At 39.1% G+C, this 19,963-nt stretch overlaps 1 protein-coding gene across 4 annotated transcripts in view; it reads left to right on the forward strand.

Annotated features, from left to right (window-relative positions):
- Positions 1–1,419: 1,419 nt before the first annotated feature.
- LOC100753320 (protein FRA10AC1 homolog) overlaps positions 1,420–19,963 on the forward strand; it is a 29,684-nt gene continuing 11,140 nt past the window's right edge. For 2 of the 4 annotated variants that reach the window (XM_027407433.2, XM_027407435.2), the window contains exons 1-11: positions 1,422–1,570; positions 2,707–2,831; positions 3,707–3,786; positions 5,575–5,670; positions 5,799–5,844; positions 8,243–8,319; positions 10,153–10,236; positions 11,216–11,300; positions 14,987–15,032; positions 17,746–17,859; positions 19,654–19,696. In XM_027407433.2, the coding sequence (XP_027263234.1) occupies positions 3,707–3,786; positions 5,575–5,670; positions 5,799–5,844; positions 8,243–8,319; positions 10,153–10,236; positions 11,216–11,300; positions 14,987–15,032; positions 17,746–17,859; positions 19,654–19,696 (671 nt within the window). In that variant the 5' untranslated portion in view covers positions 1,422–1,570; positions 2,707–2,831. Of the gene's footprint in view, positions 1,571–2,706; positions 2,832–3,706; positions 3,787–5,574; positions 5,671–5,798; positions 5,845–8,242; positions 8,320–10,152; positions 10,237–11,215; positions 11,301–14,986; positions 15,033–17,745; positions 17,860–19,653; positions 19,697–19,963 lie in introns of all 4 variants that reach the window. The other 2 variants (XM_027407436.2, XM_027407434.2) reach the window with 2 other exon arrangements.

The following is a 19,963-nucleotide window of genomic DNA, read 5'->3' on the forward strand; positions in this document are numbered from 1 at the left end:
TATAACACAGGGATGCAGACACACACACACACACACACACACACACACACACACACGAACTTGAAAATTTAAATGCAGGGCTACAACAGCGGCACAGAGTTGTTGGAAAAGCAAAATGAAGTAACAGATAAAAGATGCCAAAAAAGAAACAAAATGCTAATATATGTCAAATATTAGTATAAAGGACTTAGATATAAGATAGCCTTTTTTTACTTTATTAGTAAAAGAACAAATATTTGGCTTTCAGGTATTTATCAAAAATGACTGGTCCACCAAATAAATGTTATAATAGTAACGTATAAGGCTTCCCGTTGTCCTTAGTTTCTTAAGGAAATATCTTTATTGCAGTATAGTTCATACACATCTTGAAATACATGAATTTATAATCGTGTAACTAACAAGATCACTCTTACTGCTCTGGGTAAATCAGGATGTACCTACAATTTACTGCCAGGAATGAAAAGAAGTCTTGAACTGATTGACAGGGATATTGTTACCTACTGTTTAGGATAAAAGATGTAAAAATGAAAGTGTATTTTGTGCCAGGGTTTTTCTTAAAATGGGACTGCTGTGAAAGCCAGAGGCATGCCAGTTCTATTCAACGAATATTCTTGTAGCTCCTGTGATTTCAAAGACACTGCTGGGTACGAAGGACGAGATGAATAAACGCAGCTCCTAGAGGGAGACAAGATCTGAACCCAGCGGAAAGGGGAGTGGGACATCACGGTGTAGCTCAAGCAAAATGCAGGAAGACCTAGTGGGGATTAAAATAATTTAATTTGCCTGCCCCCTTTTTCTTTTTAGTTCTATTTTGGATGCCCTTCCGCACGTGCCAGGTCGCTTACTGACCGAGGAATCCGCCACCCAGTGGAATCTTTCCCATCCCTCATTTCTTCCTTTCCTCACCAATTCGATTTCTTCAGCCTCCAGCACTGCGTTTGGAACAGTATCTATTGTGTGGGTGGCGGAACGCGGAGAAGCTATTTTTGTTCTAATTATGAGCACTGTTTTCCTGGGGGAAGAGGAGGGTAATAAGGCAGATCTGAGCTGAGCCGCTTGCTGGGCGAGGATGCTCCGCGGAGGCGTTACTAAGGTTACTAGAGAGAAGACCGCAGGCGACAGGCAGGGCTCCTTCTATAGCAAGATATATTTTCCAACGAAGGACGTGGGCTGGGCTGCGGGCAGTGCCACATTGTACTACATGTTGGACTCCTTGGAAGGAAAGGGAGGTGGCCCGGGGGGGTGAAATGAGGAATCAAGCCAGGCAGCCTCCTCCTCTTCTCCCGGGCCTCTTCTCCCGCCGTTCTTGTTTTCCCCGAGCCGTTCTGGTTGCAGCACCGGGTCGGAGCGCCGGAGAACGGTGCCTTGTCGATGTGACACGCCTCTGAGCCGGCCGGAAGCTGCTCCCAGCCGGTACCCGTAGGGCCTGGCGCGCGGCGGGCGGCGGCGTAGCGCGGCTCGGTAGCACCGGCGCGGACCTGCAGCGGCTCGCTGAGGCCGTGGGTCGTCGTTGCAGCTGCCACGACTCTTGGGACGAACTTGCCAGACAGAGAGGAGCGGAAGGGAAGGGGTGTGTAAGGAGGGCCGTGGGCGTATTGGGTGTTAGAGAGGACTTTGAAACGTCCTCCTAGTATTGGTTGTGATTTTTTATTTTGACAGATTCTGGGGGCAGCAGATGCCCTCCATTCTCCAGATTTTCCTAACTCCCGTGGCCTGATAGCATGATTTGAATGAAAGCTTTTTAGTAGCTCATGGGATTGGTGAAGCTGCCAGGAGAAAAATAAACGGGGGGAAGTCGGAGCAGGGAAGTGGTGTTGGGGATGAGAGGTCGATATGGCCTACTAGTTCATATTTCATATTACAGGGTTTACTGTGCCAGGTACGCTTCTCAAACCCTTTAAGCGTGGTGGCTCATTTACTCCTCCAGTTAACCTTTACGTAAGTGGGAAGCCGAGGCTCAGGCAGGTTAAGGAACACCTTTAAAAAAAAAAAAAGGAGAAGAAAAAAGAAGAGAAAGCTAAATGAAAAAGCGTCTGTGCCAGATCTTGGATTCTGCTAAAGCCTCAGGCTCCACACTGTGGTTTCCTACCATCAAAATACGAAGAAAGTGAAGATTAGAGGGTGGTATAATTTGAACAGCTGTGATAAGATGTTGATCTGCTGTACGTTGTGAAGTCTCAGTGTATAAGGCAGTGATAGATGTCAGCCAGGGAAAGTGGGAAACCGTGGCCTGCAAACCTGTGTCTCCAAGTGTGGCTGTGGCCTTCTCTTTAGCAGTTGGTGGGAGAGGAAAGAAAGGTGTATACTCACACTCCTAAAATGGAATGACACAGACTCATAGACTTCCACAGTTTGACATAGCCACCTCATTTAACAGATGAATGAAGCCAGCAGAGATGGAGTGATGCAAGGAAGATATTCAAGAATGGAAACACTGTCTGTCTTAGCTCTACTTGCCTACACACATGCTAAAGTTAAAGCTAATGTCACTTTACCTGGACTGGTTCCTTTCCACTGTAGAGACTGTAACCTATCCGTTCCCATACTAATGTGTGCCCTAAGTTCTGAACACTTGCTGACACAAATACTAAGGCTAAAAATAGCATCACCTGACCTGGACTAGCTCCTTTCAGCTGTAGGAATTGAATATTGATGGCATACAATTGTGAAATAACCCATCTGTACCCCTGCTCATGTGTGTTCTAGGTTCAGTGTAATGCTGGAATCAGATGCCTTTTCAGACACAACTGAGTGACAGCTGGGGCTTTTGAGCAACTCCAAGAGTGTCAATCTAAAAATAAGCAATAAAACCGACTAAGCCAAGGGCTAAGGTAATTTATTTTGAGGAAACTTTAAACAAAACAAAACTCATGTTTAAAAAATTAGGGGAAAAATTTTTAATCAGTTGATAGTTTACTGTTTTTTACAAACACTAAATCTGGTAAGTTGTGCCTAATCATATTCCCAAGAGACAGCTCAAACTGGGGCCTTAAGAATCAAGCAGATCAAGAGCCGGGTGGTAGCCCACACCTTTAATCCTAGCACTTGGGACACAGAGGCAGGTGGATCTGTATGAGTTCAAGGTCAGCCTAGTCTACAAAGCAAGTGCCAGGACAGGCTCTAAAGATACACAGAGAAACCCTTTCTCCCCCCAAAAGAATCAAGCAGATCAGTTTAGCCACTTGCGTTGTAAAATTGGTTTTGTCCTTGATTTTCCTCATTCCTAAAATAAAAGTACTTCTTAGTACTTCTTTTTAACTTGAAAAATCATAAAAATCACTGCATTGTGTAGTTGAAGTAATGGACAATAATTTCTCTGCTTTATAAAAATTTTCAGTGGCCTGTCAATGGCTGAAACATCTTTAGGAGGTGCATACTAAGAGCAACTATTATGAGTCAAATGAAAGGAATGCATTACTGCCCCTTGCTCGAAATCACTTTGCAGTATCCAGGTTTAGGTTTCCCCGGAAAGGCCAATAATTGGTTTCCTTAACAGCAAATAAAGGAAGGAAACATACATTTCTGAGCTGTCAGTCCATTTCAAAGGGAGTGAACGTTTTAGATGACTGCATAGCCCACAGACAGCCATCTGCCTACCTTGTCTCATAAAACTTGCGGCTGTTTGAGATCACTGAATTTTCACGCTTGTGTTTCCTGACTGTTGGCAACTCGGGGTCTACACAGCTGACTTGGTACTCCTTTGCAGATGCTCGGGCATGGGGGTTACGACTCTGATTTTAGTGATGATGAGCAAGGTGGAGAATCAAGCATAAAGAAGAAGAAGAAGTAAGTCTTTACTGGTCTGTAGTTCACATCATTTCTAGGCTGATGTGAGGTATAAATGAATAATGCTGAAAGGTTTGGGGCTGAGTTTGCATATAGAAACAACTGCTGTGGCAAGTGAGGTTTCATTCATTACACTGTAATAAATGGATTTACACTTGGAGGTAGTTGTGGGAAAAATGAAGGTTTGTTGTGAGGGGGTTTATTGAAAAGGATGGTGGGGAAAGGAAAGATTTCCCTATTGCATCTGTTTTGTTTGTTTGTTTTTCATTTGTTAAGACTATGCCTGCAAATGTCACAGCTTTAAAAGGAGTTTACTTGCAAGTGCTTGCCTTCCAAGCGAGGTCCATGTGGAGGGTGAATTGTAATTTAGAACAGTGGTGATGTTTACTTGAATAAGAAGGTCAATGGAGGGAACTGATGGGAAGTTTTATTGAATTGAGGGACCAAGATCTTCTAGCACAAAAGCCTGGGTGTCACAAGGAAGACATATTCTTTTGTTGTCATTTTTGTTTTCTGAGATGGTTTCATATGTAGTTGAGCTGGCATGGAATTCCCTATATGGCCCAGGCTATCCTAAACTCAATCTCCTTATCTTAGCTTCCCAAGTGCTTCGATTCCAGGTATGAGCTACCTGTCCAGCTGAAGGCTATATTTTCACCAAGTTGCTGTGTTTAGGGAGGGGCATTGATCTTAGGTTTCAGTGCTTAGAAACTTCATAAGTGTTAACGTCGGAGTGCTTGATTCGTACTAATGGAACTTAGAGAAATTGGTGTATTATTCCACAGTAAGACTAATATGTTTACTAACTAGGACTGAACATTATGAGATCAGTCTTCATGAATAACAAAAAGAATAGTAATAATTATAAATTAATATAACAATGTATGTTTTCTAGAGTTTCATTAAAAACATTACTTCCTGATCTGAGAATGTAATTAAGTTGGTAGAATGAGTGCCTAGGCTACATGAAGTCCCAAGTACAGTCCCCAAGAATAGAATTTGAGCAAATTTACTTCGGTACTATGGTCTAGGGTTCAGTTTATCTACATCATCAATAGGGTTGATCATTTGTGGTAAGTCTCCCTTATAGTCAAACTTTCTTTTCCATATTTTTTTTTGTTAAATCTTCATTATTCCTATTTTACAGATAAGTAACCTAATAATAAGATTAGGGTGGTAAATGATTGAGACAAGAACCTGCTGGTTAGAACCGGCCATTTTGTTTTGTCTTTTCCATTTTATAAGTATTAAATAGAATTAAGATTCAGAATGTCTCGTTAAAGATCAGCTAGTCTTTTAAAGTTAAGTCTCTAATTCTTTGAGCTGAGGTGTTAAGTTACTTTTCTTGTGAACCAGTACCTCACAAGAAACAACTGCACGGGGCTACAGTCGGGGAAGGGAAACACCTGGAGTCCGGGGCATGAAGGGGTACAGTCAGGGAGGGGAAACACCTGGAGTTGGGGTCACAAAGAGGTACAGTCAGGGAGGGGAAACACCTGGAGGCAGAAGCATGCAGTAGCTGGACATGAGTCTGTGTTCAGGAAACCAAGAGCAGCTATGAGTGAGGCCCAGGTTATAAAACCTCAATCCATCTGCAGTGATCCACTTCCCAGCAAGGCTCCACCATCCTGAAGCAGCTTACCCGTGGGGCCAAGTGTTCAGGTGTAGTCACAGGAAACTTTCACCTTCAAACTGTCACAGCTGAAATGCAGGTCACTCGTAGAATGCTTCTAAGCAATCCTGGGCATGTGAAAAATTAACACTTAATTTTTCTTTTTAATACACTAGGACAGTCGAAGATGAGTTGCTGCTTACAAAACCATTTCAAAAAGAAAAACATGGAAAGGTGGTCCATAAGCAAGTTGCGGCAGACCTGCTGGACAGGTGTGGTGTTTCGGTGTTAGGACATTCCTTGGTTTAAGCTGTTTTATAATCTCAGGACAAGTGGATCTGATTATGTTGGCAAAACATTGGATATTTGAATTTACGTTAACTTTTTTTTTTTTTAACAGGGAAGAAGCGAGAAATAGAAGGTTTCATCTCATAGCTATGGATGCTGTATCCTTTTTATAGTCCTGTCTTTATAACTGATAGACTATTTCAAAATCTGCTTGTTAACCGTGTTTTCTAATTTTTAAAAATCAAAATCTTGTCAAGTTAGATAGACCAGTTTTATATTTACAGGCTAGTATTATTACCATTTAGATTTTCAGCTATAATTCTCTATTGCTAATATATAGGAAAAATTTAGAGGTAAAATAATGAAAAATAGTAGGTTTCTTTTTTTTTCCCTATAAATAGACTTAAAAAGTTCATGAACTTGGAGATGTTCCAGGCTGTTCTTGTCAGGCTTTCAAAATTTCCCTTTTCTGTTCCTGTCTTCTGTAATATCATTTTAATTTATTCACTTCACACCTGGTTCTTCACTATTTTAAATTTTCTGCAAAGCTTCTCTTTTAAAATTAAATCTGCCTGAGTGCCATCCTAGGCCTGCTGTCACTCTGTTCCTCAGGTGTGACTGGAGACTGTCTGGTCTGTGAGTCAGTCAGACTGGCTCATGGCACTGCTACACTGACATCACACTGTTGTGTCGATATTAGAGAATTGGAGAGGCCAAGCTGAGGTGTTTCTGTGTGTCCTCTCCCAGGCCATTGGAAGCTTGGCTTAAACATATGTTCTCTCTTCTCTGACACCTTCATTGAGGGCGTTAGGAGAACAAAAGTATAGGTCCTATTTTTCTGGCATGGATGGCAGAGGACCCCAGTGTTTTTTTCTGGGATGTTTTGCTACAGAGGAGTAATTATGTTAAAAGTTAGTGGTCTTGCTGGGTGTGGTAACACACACCTTCAATCCCAGCATTTAGGAGTCAGAGGCAGGCAGATCTCTGGATTTGAGGCCCGCATGGTTGAGGCCAGCATGGTCTACATAGCAAGCTCCAAGCCAACCAGGGTTACATGGTGGGACCCTGTCTCAAACAAACAACAACAAAAACAGTTAATGATCGTCCTAGAATGACTCTTAGCCTTTTAAAGGTGAGGGAGAGTGGGCTGTTGTTAGGCAGAGCAGGGTGCTGTTAGGGAGAGTTGGCTGTTGGTGAGGGCGAACAGGTTGTTAGGGAGAGCACGCTGCTGTTGTAATTGTTTCAGTGCATGCTTATTAGTGTTTTCAAGTTGCTAGCCTCACTTCTAAATCTGGGATAGATGAGGCAGAAAGAAAGCTTGGGGAATATAGTTCAGCATAAGGACAGTTCCTGGTGTGTCTTTCAGTCACCACCTTTCACAAGCTTGTATTTGTTTTTAGATATAATGCCTAAAGTTGGAGTTGTTAGCATAAGGAATAGGGAGAAGTGTGCCTTTGCTTGTCTCCCACTGACGTGTTTTTGCCCTAGAAGAAGTTGTGTTGAACGCAACCCTGCCTGCTGCTTTTGACTGCTTCATGTTATACTAGTAGAGCTCAGCAGTAACAGCAGAGACATGAAACTGAAAAGCCTGAAGAACTTGTCACCTAGATCCTTAGGGGAAAATTAGCTGCTCTAATAGCATGCCCAGTTAGTGGTAGTTGAAGAGTTTGAACCCAGGCCTTGAGATATTTGGACTCCCCCATCTCAATTTCATGTTCTGATTGTCTCTTAGACTACAATCTGATCAGTGAAATCACTGTTTCTTAAGAAAGTGGTCACAGAAGTTGAGACAGCTCAGACTGCATGTGTTTGAGTGTGGAGACTACTACCAAGGTTTTAAAAACTGAACATTAAATATTCATGTCTTGTTACAATGCATGGAAAATATACATGGCTTGTGTTTTCTTTGAATATTAAAGTTGAAAACGTCCTTAGTTTATTTATTTCATTTCTGTTCTTCTCTTTTCAAGGCACTGCCTGACTCTGTGGCCCAGGGTGGCCAAGAACTCTTGTTGCTCGTCTTGCCTCAGCCTCCTGAATGCTGGTATTATAGGTGTAAGCCACTATGCCTGCCCTTCTGATTTCTTGTTTGCTTTTTGAAACCTCAATGTTGTTGGGGCTTAATTTTATAAACATTATATACTATTTTTATATACCTTATCATTAATTATTATATTTTGTAATAATAAGTGATAAATTCTACTTTTTAACCTTTAATTTAGATGCCACAATTTCTTTATTTGTAATAATATTAGACTGAATGAGAGAAGGAGGTTGAGTATAATCTAGGAACAGAACAGAAAGCTCCCTTTCCCCCGATGGTTATGTATTTTTTATCACAATAATAATGTATGCATGAAGATTCCAAACATTACAAGTGATACATACTTGAAATGTTTTCAGTAGAAAGCAAGTATACTGTACAGTTGTCTGTCTTGATTTACACATTTAAAAATGCTAGATACACTCATGTCACACTTTCTTTTCATTTAGTAATATATTGCAATGGAAAAACTCTTGAGCAGTTATAAATATCCTTAATGTTGTGCATTTCAGTATCAAAGGCACACAAAGTTTGTCAATGACTATATTTTGTACTATGGTGGCAAAAGGGAGGACTTCAGGCGCTTAGGGTAAGTATTGTGAAGCTTACATAGGATGTAGGGCAGCTGTGAATGGATTTTTAGGCTCTTATATCTTCTTTGGTGAGCAGGCTTCAGGTAGCTTTGTCACCGTTGAGGCAGGTATGGTGTGGGAAGTAATAGTATGTATGAGAAATACACCATGTCTTGTTGACAAGGACCTTTGAAACAATAACCTGTTTAAACTGTAGTGTCCAGGATTGCTTTTGCAAAAGTAAGGCAATGTCCAAGAGACTCTGCAAACATTATAGGTATTGCTGTTGCCCTTGGTTGACAATAAAGACTGTACTGCTGAAGACACCAGACACTTAGGACACAGGATCCAGAAACGGATCTGAAAACCTCCTTCCTAATCTAGCTTTCATGGTACCATAAGGTGCCATGCAAGTGTCCAAAGGAGGGAATAATTATATACATTTGTGTGCCTACGTAATCATTGGAAAAGTGACCCTGAATTTGAATGGGAGCAGTCAGGAGAGGGGCTGGAGGGAGGGAGGGGAAGGATAGAAACGATGTAATTATAGTTACAATCTTTTTTGTTGTTGTTGTTTGTTTTTGTTTTTTGAGACAGGGTTTCTCTGTAGGTTTGTACTAGAACTCACTTTGTAGACCAGGTTGGCCTCTAACTCACAGAGATCTGGTGAAAAAAGTAAAAACATTATTAATAAAAAAAAAAGTAAGGCAAACAAGAAACTTCACTCTGGAATTTCCTACACATGAAAATTCTTCCTGTGTTGAGGCTCTTGTTCTTGCATGGATTTCCCTCTGGTTTAATTTCTGAGTAGGTAGGGTCCTAAAGACTTCAGCACACTATCTTAGCTATCCCAATTTTATCTCCCTTATCCACTGAGCCCATTTTATTCTACTTCTGTAGCACAGATTCTAATTATTCTTAATAATAAAAACTCAGAGTCAGCTATAAGGGGATGGAAGCCGAAGGATCAGAGAAACAGAGCAGCCAGCCACTAGAGTTCTTACACCTACAATCCTCAGACCAAGGGGGCAATCCTGTCCTCAGACTGCTCCTCAGATTGTATCCGAAGACTGCACTGTTCTTCAGACTGCCCTGAGTTCTTCTCTCCTCCCAACCATCTCTCTTCTTGTCTCCACTTCCCTAGTGCTGAGATTAAAGACATGTGATTTTAAGTGCTAGGATTACCTCTGTGTGAGCTCTGTTTCTCTTTCAGACTGGATCAATTTTGTGTAGCCTAGGGTAGCCTTGAACTAACAGATCCAGCTGCCTCTGTTTCCCGAGTGTTGGGATTAAAGGTGTGTGCCACCACTGCCTGGCTTCTATACATAACTGGTATGGCTAGCTTTGTTGTCTGATCTTCAGGCAAGTTTTATTTGTTACAGCATAAACAAAATACCATCACATGCTTTCACACTGAGCATCTATTTCTTCTCTTCCTCCTTTACTGATCTTCCCAGGAAACTACTGCAATGATGTAACATTATATATTATTAAGAACTAGTTACTTGGACCTATTCTGAAACTTGTTTCATCCTCATTTTCTCACTTAGAGTCTATTCTGCTTTCTCATCCTTGCTTTGGCAACAAAGCACCATTTGTATGATTAGACCACCTTAGAGATGAGTGAATTTGTTTCTCTACTGAACTTGCTTCTTTCTTGCATTTTTTTTCCTTAAATAGCTTCTGAAGATACTGAAATAATTGTTTATATAAAATCTCCAGATAGAACTATTTATATTTTTATTCAAGTTTTCAAAAGTTTTAGCACTATTTAACCTAAATCTGACTAATTTTATTCTTGTACTAAATTAAAATTTTGTACTAACTTAAAATTAAAATTTTGTTTCTAGGGAGAATGATAAGACAGACTTGGATGTTATACGAGAAAACCATAGATTTCTATGGAATGAGGAGGATGAAGCAGATATGACTTGGTAATTTTCTTACATTTTATTTATTTATTTTGTGTGTATATGTGGGTAGAGGTCAAAGGACAACTTGAAAGAGTTGGTTCTCTTCTTTCACTGTGGGTCCCAGTGTTCAGACTCAGGTCACCGGGATTGGTGGCAGGAACCTTCACTGGTTCAACTGTCTTGCCAGTCTGATGGCTTGGAAATTTCAGCCATTAGCTTCCAGTGAAGCAGAATTTTTAGTCTTGTCTTTCTTACTCTGTTTTCTCTTTTATTATTATTTATTAAAGATGTTATTATTTTTATTTATATATGTGAGTGTATCTCTCTGTGTGTGTATATACCACATGTGTGTGGGAACCCGTGGAGACCAGAAGAGGGCATCAGATTCCCTGCATCTGGAATTACAGGTGGTTGTGAGCCACCCAGCATGGGTGCTGGGAATTAACTAAGGTCTCTTGAAGAACAGCACATGCTCTTAATCATTGAGCCATTTCTCCAGTACCAGTCTGTGCTGTCTTAATCATCATTTATCCTAGGCATTCAGCTCTTTGTAGGTCAGTTTCTGAGTCAAAGATAGAAACTTACGTTTAGGACTCTTGACTCTGGTTTGCTTCCTTGGGTAATCTTTGGCAGTTTTAATTAACTTCAATTGCTTGACCTCATCTTCAAAAATAATTATTATTGTCTTAAAATAAGCTATTGTATGTTCCTTATAAAATGTTTTGAATGCTTTAGGAAAAAGAAATCATAAAAGTGGTCTTCCAAGCCCAGACATCACAAAGGGCAATAAATGAAGAATTTTATTTATCATTTGTCTAAGTCCTTCAGTTTGAGAGAGCTGCCATTAACAGCTCATCTCTTGATAGTCAGCACATCTGTCTATATTAGGCTTCTTTTAACATTAATATTTATATCATATGTTACCTATTTGATATTGCTTAAAAGTAGCAAACTGTGATTGGATTTCTAAATGTATAATACATACTTTTTATGGATATAGGGAGAAGAGACTTGCAAAGAAATACTATGATAAATTATTCAAGGAATACTGCATAGCTGATCTCAGTAGATACAAAGAAAATAAGGTATGCCCTATGAATATTTATAGCTGGAGCTCTTATTCAGGTGCAGCATTAATGTTTATTAGCCACCATGACCTACATTGTTCTTTGACGGCACTGATATGAATCTGTTATCTTGCACTTTGGGATATCATTTTGGCTGCTTAACCTCTGTGGTCATGGGGCTAACAGAGGGTCTGTGGAATTTATGAAGGTCGAGGTGATTTTGTTTGTGAGATCAGCCGTAGAAAGTCTAAAATTACACACTGTTGGCAATTGGATCTCTTCCGGGCTCTCATCTTGAGCCTTTAGTGACTAAGCACTGCAGAATGATGTCTCGTTTCACAGATCATGTTTGAAATTAATAGTTTTGATTGATTGCCATTTATGGAGTGGCAGATGCACTTTCGTTACATAAATATTTCTATTTTGGTAAAGTTAACATTCAGTCAGTGCTAATTAGTAGTTGCAAATTCCCGTTCCTACTTTAAATCTTTAATTAATATTAAAGCTAGGAACTAGAAAAGGTAATCCAGGAACGGATAATCTCAGTTGGAAAAGTAAGAAGGAATACGTGTATGGGGTAGTGCATATTTCTGTTCTATCAAGAAAACCATCTATATGTAAACAGCTATATTAAAAGAATCTCTAAGGATTTCTTTTTCACTTAGTTTGGTCTCTTTGGTGTTTTTAGTTTGTGAGCTGTTTTCTAGTTCTGTACAGACAGTAGCAGTAATTTGCATAATCCTGTTACAAACTTGTGTGGTTGCTATAGCCCAGAGGCTTCTCAGTTTCTTGCATATTAGTTGTGGATGCTGTTGCAAAACTGTTGTCTGTACCAGCTAATTACCATAACTAATCTGGAATCACCACAATTGGACTTACTTGCAGTTACTATGTTACAAATCAAGTCTGAAATACCTTCTTTCAAGGGCTATATTATAAAGGAGCTTTTCAGCCATAGGCTTTTTATGGAACTCTCTAGTATTTATTGAAATTGACTAACACAGTATACAGTGACTGCCCTTCACAAAAAGCTACAATCTAGTTAGTGATGGTGTATGATTGTAATCCCAGCATTTGAGAGGCAGTGTCAGGATTCTGAGTTCAAGGCCAGCTTAGTACCGTGAAGCAAGTGTGAGGGAAGATCCTATCTCAGAATAAAGTTGTGGTCTAGTTGAGGAGAACAGATATACACAAATTAAAGTTAAGTGTTTAAGTTCTCTATGCAAAAAATATTATTAGAATCAGGGAGCTGGAAAGATGGCTCAGTGGTTAAGTGTGCTTACTGAGGAGTCATGAGGGCCTGTGGACCAGAGTTTGGATCTTAGCACCCATGTAACAAGCCAGGCAAACACACACACACGCACGCACGCACGCACGCACGCACGCACGCACGCACGCGCGCGCGCGATAGGAAGATCTCTGGGACTTGCTGGCTTCGTAGGTCAGAGAGAGAGCCTGCTTCAAAGAATAGGTAAAGAGTGATAAAGTCAGACACTTAATGCACTCTTCTGGCCTCTCTGTGCCACACCCCCATACACTTAAGGAAAACATTTTTGTTATTGTTGTTGTTGTTGTTTTTTCGAGACAGGGTTTCTCTGTGTAGCTTTGGATCCTATCCTGGCACTCGCTCTGGAGACCAGGCTGGCCTCGAACTCACAGAGATCTGCCTGCCTCTACCTCCCGAGTGCTGGGATTAAAGGTGTGCACCACCACTGCCCAGCAGGAAAACATTTTTTCCTTAAAAAAAAAGGAAGAGGAGGAGGAGGATCACTACCTTAAATGAGCCAAAGGCTATTTTTCTTTTACAAAAAAATCCAAGTGTACAGAATCTGTGTTGCAGGAAGCAGGATTCAGGGCTTGAGTAACTGCAGCTTGAATCCAATGAGAACTGATATTGGGGAAGGGTATAAGGGTACAAAAGTTACCTAGTATGACAGTGTTGTTTCTCAGCCCCATATATTATAACTTTCCTGGTGATGGATATTGCTTTGTAAAGATTTATTTACTTTTATCTTACTCATATGAATGTTTGCCAGCCACATACATATGTGTACTACATGGGTGCATGGTGCCTGCAGACACCAGAAGAGAGTGCCAGATCCCCGGTACTGGAAGAACAGAGAGTTGTGATCCACTATATGGATGCTGGCACCCAAACCTGGGTCTTCAGCAGTAGCACTAAGCACTCTAAACAGCTGAGCCATTTCTTCAGTCCCCAACCACCACCTTTTTTTTCTTTTAAAGACTTAACAAACATTATTTTAATAATTACCTGTTATCCTCATTTAAATGGGTACTTAATAAGTATACTTGTTAAATAAATTAAGAAAGAAAAAGTTTGGGAAACTTGCTAGTAATACATTTGATTTGTGCTTCAGTAGGCAGTCCAAGATAATGTGAACGGTACACAGCCTGTACACACATATATAAGCTTAAGATAATGTGAAAGGTACACAGCCTGTACACACATATATAAGCTTAAGATAATGTGAACGGTACACAGCCTGTACACACATATATAAGCTTAAGATAATGTGAACAGTACACAGCCTGTACACACATATATAAACTTAAGATAATGTGAACGGTACACAGCCTGTACACACATATATAAGCTTAAGATAATGTGAACGGTACACAGCCTGTACACACATATATAAACTTAAGATAATGTGAACGGTACACAGCCTGTACACACATATATAAGCTTAAGATAATGTGAACAGGTACACAGCCTGTACACACAGATATAAGCTTAAGCATAAAATGAAAGGGGTTAGTCTAAAATTTTTGCCTTTTTTTCTCTGCACACTTGGAGGATTTTATTTTCATTTGGGTTTAACTAGAATGTTTTGACATTTTTTTGAGTCTTTACTTGCATTTAAGATATAAATTTGACAAATTAAGAAATCAATGATTAGGCTGGAGAGATGCTCAGTGGTTAAGAGCACTGACTGCTTTTCTAGAGGACCAACGTTCAATTCCCAGCACTCACATGGCACCTCACAACTGTCTATACAATGTGACACCTTCATGCAGACATATATGCAGGCAAAACACCAACACATATTTAAAAAAAAAAGAATAAAAAAATCAATGATTAAATCTTAAACCCAAAGTTAACAAGAAATTGTGTCTTATCTGAATTCTTTTTATTTAATTTTTCCTTCTTCTTTTTTTAATGTGTATGACTGTTTTGCCTGCATGTATCACTTGTGTGCTGTACCTGTGGAGGCCAGAAGATGTCAGATCCCCTGAGCTGGAGTTGCAAGCAGTTACAAGCTACTGCATGGGTATTGGGATTGCTTAGCAGCCAGTGCTCCTAAGCACTGAGCCATCTCTCGAGCTCCTGGATTCTTTCTTAGTACAATGATCCTATGGGGTTAGCATGTTGAACTATTGTCCTTTGCCATAGCCAAAACCCCTTTTCTTCTTGTCAGTACTATATACCACAGCAGATAGTATAAATGCAGGTATTTTCCTGCCTGGACATCTGTAACTTTTAGGGCATTTTAAAAGTCATCTTTAACAGAGGTTGATAATTGTTCAGAGGTATTTTCAAATTCCTGTAAAAAGAGAGAAAGCCATCACACTGAGAATCAGATTTCTTTTTCAGGTTGAAAATGTCATCATCCTTGGCTTTATGTTTAGATGTGAATATCTATGTAATTTATATTTTGTACTTACATTTATTTTCATAACAGTTTGGATTCAGGTGGCGAATAGAAAAAGAAGTAATTTCAGGAAAAGGTAACTTTTTAAAAACTTACTTTTTAATAGAACACAGCTTATTTTGTTATATAGAATGAAATCATTGGGTGAGATTTTTCCTGTTATAGACAATAAATTATTTTCTATAAAAATAAAATTACGGAAAATGTATTTCTGATGAATACATTATTAGCAAAGATCAGAATTGTTTTAAAGATTTATTTATTATGTATACAGTATTCTGCCTGCATGTATCTCTGCAGGCCAGAAGAGGTCACCAGATCACATTATAGATGGCTGTGAGCCACCATGTGGTTGCTGGGAATTGAACTCAGAACCTCTGGAAGAGCAGGCAGTGCTCTTAACCTCTGAGCCATCTCTCCAGCCCAGAAAAGATCAGAATTTAGTGCTTTCATGACTTTTCCTTTAGAATTTGATCTTTAGACTATTTGAGGATATGTAGAAAATGTTATGAGAATTATAGATTTAATGACGGGGAACAAGTGAGTGCTTGATTACCAGTTATTATAATAGAATCTTGGTAGTGCTCTATTCCAACAAATCAACATTCTGAAAGTAGAAGTTAAATGTCACACATGAACCCAATACAAGTTTTGTACAGACTAGTTCTAGGTTGAGTCCAGATACTTAGTCTGATATCAAAAGATCAAACATTCAGGGCAGTCAAGAGCACTATATAGTTCCAGGGGACCCAAGCCCTCTTCTGACCTTCCCAGCACCAGGTATGCACATATATAAATGGAAGGGATGCTATCTGTAGAAGAAAAGAAAAAACAGTGTATTCAAAGCAGCTTAGTGAGTGGTTAGTGGGTAGAGGCACTTGCCACACCAGACTAATAATTTCAGTTCAATCCCTGGAACCTAGAGTGGAAGCAGAGAACCAAGTTGGCCTCTGACCTCCACATGTCCAACACACACTCAGTGCACGCCCACACATGTGCACACACACACACACACTGCACACACACACTGTCCACACACATACACAACACTAAATAAACATTTAAAAATAAGGCAGTGTAAAAGTTTTCTTAGGGTTACATTTTTACCTAAAATAAGGAGAGATCCTTAAATGTCTTGCACTAATAAAAATGTCTGTGTTAATTTTGTCAAGTAGAATTTTTAGGAGAGTATATAAAATTGCCTTTAAAAAGGTTGGTAGTTGTTTAGTTCATAAGTGAATATAGGACTAGTTGGGACAGAGAACAAGCTGTTGCAGTTAAGATAGAATGTTGTGGTCGCTGTTTAACAGTCATTACTAAACACACTAAACATGTGCATGTTTAACTCTTCATTTGGAATGAATTTTAAAGTCATCCTGTACTTCCTTACATATGCCATGGCATGACATGTATACACACACATACACACACACACACCAGATAGATAGATAGATAGATAGATAGATAGATAGATAGATAGATGTAAAAAATGTGTTTTAAGTTCATCATCCTCTGCTACATGGTAAGTTTGAGGTTAGTATGGGTTACATGCAATAGATTATGTATCAAAAGACTGAGTTATAAATTAGCTTTTTGGATGCCAATGCTATAAATTGATTTGGGCTGTCTTTTACATTTTATATGAAAGGATTTTGCGGTTTCTGTTTGTTACTTAGTGTAAATTATTGTGGTAGAAATTGTTCTTTGTATAAATCATTTTTATTTTTCCTTTTTCTGCCAAAATAGATAATTTTGAGTTGTTCCTTCACCTCCAAATCATCAGTTCTTGTTCTGGTTTAGAAGTTTTTAATATATTAGAGCATGAAGTATGAAAATTTGGAATATCTGGGGTTGGAGAGATGGCTCAGAGGTTAAGAGCACAGACTGCTCTTCCAGAGGTCCTGAGTTCAATTCCCAGGAAACACATGGTGGCTCACAACCATCCGTTATGAGACCTCGTGCCCTCTTCTGGTGTGCAGATATACATGGAAGCAGAATGTTATATACATAATAAATAGATAAAATCAAAAAAATTTGGAATATCAGTTTTAAGTTTTTAAAATGTTTTTCATGAATGTTTTTGCTAGAACTTTAAGTAAATGATATAATACTTGAAAACATTAATTTTAATATTACAATTAAAGACTGTAAGGACTCATATCTAAAAACATGTATTTTGGGAAATCATTTCTCCTTTCCGGGTTTTAGTGAATGCACTTAATGTTTTCACTTTCCAAAGTGTGAGATTCTCTGAAATGGACTCACTAAAACTCTACTTAAATGAATAGTTTATTATTAGGAATTCTGGGACTGTAGGTTTTTAGGAGTTTGGCTCTTTAGCTGTGTCTGGTGGCACAGTCTGGAGTCCCAGCTACCACTTGGGGGCTAAGACAAGATGTCTACAAGTTTTGACCTATAGAACAAGTTCTAAGTCAGCCTAGACAATGTAGCAAGCAAGCAAAAAAAAAAAAAAAAAAAAAAAGAGCTGGGATGTGTCTTAGTGATAAAGCCTATGCTTAGCACACACAGGACTGCTGGGTTCAGTTCCCATTGCAAAAGGAAAAAACTAACTATCTCTTTGATTTCATACTTAGATACATGATGCTATAATTATTATGTCAATTAATTTTAATAAGGAGCTTGTGCTACAATTTATATATATTTTAAATATTTATTTTGCATCCTACTATATTGTTATTTTCACAATTTTTAAAAGAAAGTTTCAGAGATAATAGGTTTATAGGCAAATCATGTCGTGTGTCTTGGCTGATAGTCCTTTCATTTTGCAGGTCAGTTTTTTTGTGGAAATAAACGTTGTGATGAAAAAGAAGGCTTAAAGAGCTGGGAAGTTAACTTTGGTTATATTGAGCATGGTGAAAAGAGAAACGCACTTGTTAAATTAAGTAAGTTGAGTTTAGTAGAGATATGGCTGATTTCTTCCAGGTTTATCTTTAATTTAGAATTGAAAATGTATAGACTATTTATAGTTCAATTTTAAGAGATTCAATGTGTTTTCCTGAAACTGTTCTTTTTCCCTGTAGTTTCGCTAAACCTCAAAGAAATTTTGAGCCTAAAATTTTTAGCATTATGATAGCACTTTGATAAAACAATTCTAACGTCAGATTTCCAGCTGGTAACTTGTAGAGTGAAGATCTCACAAGCTTGAGGATGTCACTAGATAATGTGTCTAAGTGACAGTGTCAGAAAAGACAATGTAAACCTCTTGGCTGGATGTGTAGCTATTGACAGTAAATAAATTCACTCTTTGACAGTGAGTGACAATTTTAGGAAAGAATCCTTTTTCAAAAGTTTACCTAACATATATTAATTTTACTTAATAGCTTTCACTATGACATTTTCATATCTTATATAATAATAATATATTTTGATCATACTCAAACCATTCACTCTCTACCCCTCACTTAGCAGTTGGTCCTCTTTCTTCTTCATTAGTCCTCCTTTTCCTTTTGTGATGCAATGAGTGTAATTAGGGTTACTTACAGACGATGGTAAGGGATTATTTACAGGAGCATGGGCAACACTTCCAGTGTCTATACCACTGAAGAAATCTTCAGGAAGGTGCAGGGCCTCATGAGTCCACACACACACACACGCACGCACGCACGCACGCACGCACGCACGCACGCACAATAATGGAATCTTCATTTATCTAATCGTGTGCAGTTTTATTCAAGTAGGCGCAGGCGATGAGAGTTCAAGCGTGTAGTAGCCGTGTCATGCTCGGAGGACAGCATTGTACAGCATACCATGCAACCTCTGGTTCTTACTTTTTTCTGCTTTCTTGTTGAAGATGTCCCCCGAGCCTTGGAGGGGGTGATATAGGTGCCCTATGTAGATCTGAGCATTCACAGCCAGTTATTCCCAGGCCTGTAACCGGTTGTGAGTCTCTGCAGTGATTCTCTTCCACTGCAAAAAAGTGGACCACAGCACCTTCCGTTATTATTGCTGCTATATGCATCTTATTACATCCTGTTATTAGGAGATATCTTGATGTCAGACACTAATTCTGCCTATGAGACACAATGATGACAGTGTTTTCCAGACCCTGCTGGGCTGTGTGAATTCACAGAGACTGTGGCAGCATGCTCAAGCCCAGCACAGACAGAATCCCATCAGCAATAAGGGGAAGTGGGTACAAAGCCGAAGCCTAACCAAGAAGCTGTTTGTAATTGAGAAGGGAATCTAGGGAGTGGGGCAGTTCAGCTGGCACGGGTCACTCACCTGTTCTTCTGACGGGTGTGGCCTGTGCCTGCCTGAGCGGTGGAAGTCTACCGGAGTTGGGGGCAGGGGCCCAGCAGTGGGACAGAAGGTGAGGTGGGCACTGTCTGTAAGTGATAGCTGCTGGGAAAGGGAAAAATCCATTTTCTTCAATGAGTCCCAATTTCCTTTTCTAAAGAGAGAGAAAGAATTTGAAGTGGGGTGGGTGGAGAGGGGGTATATTGGAGAAATTGAGGGAGAGGAAAGAATATGACCAAAATATATTGTATGAAAAAATTTAAGTAGGAAGTATTGTTAAAATAGTTTTAGTCCTCAAACATTTTAATATGATTTTGAGATATAATGTTAGATTATTTTCTTCATATTATTTCCTATATACAGAACATGAGAAATTATAACTAGAATAACAATATAGTTACACAGATCCAGAAGCTCAGTGATATTTTTTTTTCTCTTAGGATTATGTCAAGAATGTTCCTTTAAGTTAAATTTTCATCACAGGTAATTTTTTTCTTTTAAAATACTATGTTTAATGTTTAGTAATTAGACCATACTCATGTTATTGTACTGTCTAAATCTCAATTGGAAAGTGGATTTAATTTACTGTTTAGAAAGTAGAATGCTAAGCTGGGTGGTAGTGGCATATGTCTTTAATCCCAGCACTTGGGAGGCAGAGGCAGGTGGATTTCTGTGAGTTCAAGACCAGCCTGGTCTATAAAGCTACACAGAGAAATCCTGTCTCAAAAAAACCAAAAGAAAAAAGAAAGT

The sequence above is a fragment of the Cricetulus griseus genome, chromosome 3 (genome assembly GCF_003668045.3).
Source record: "Cricetulus griseus strain 17A/GY chromosome 3, alternate assembly CriGri-PICRH-1.0, whole genome shotgun sequence".
Classification (NCBI taxonomy): Eukaryota; Metazoa; Chordata; class Mammalia; order Rodentia; family Cricetidae; genus Cricetulus; species Cricetulus griseus.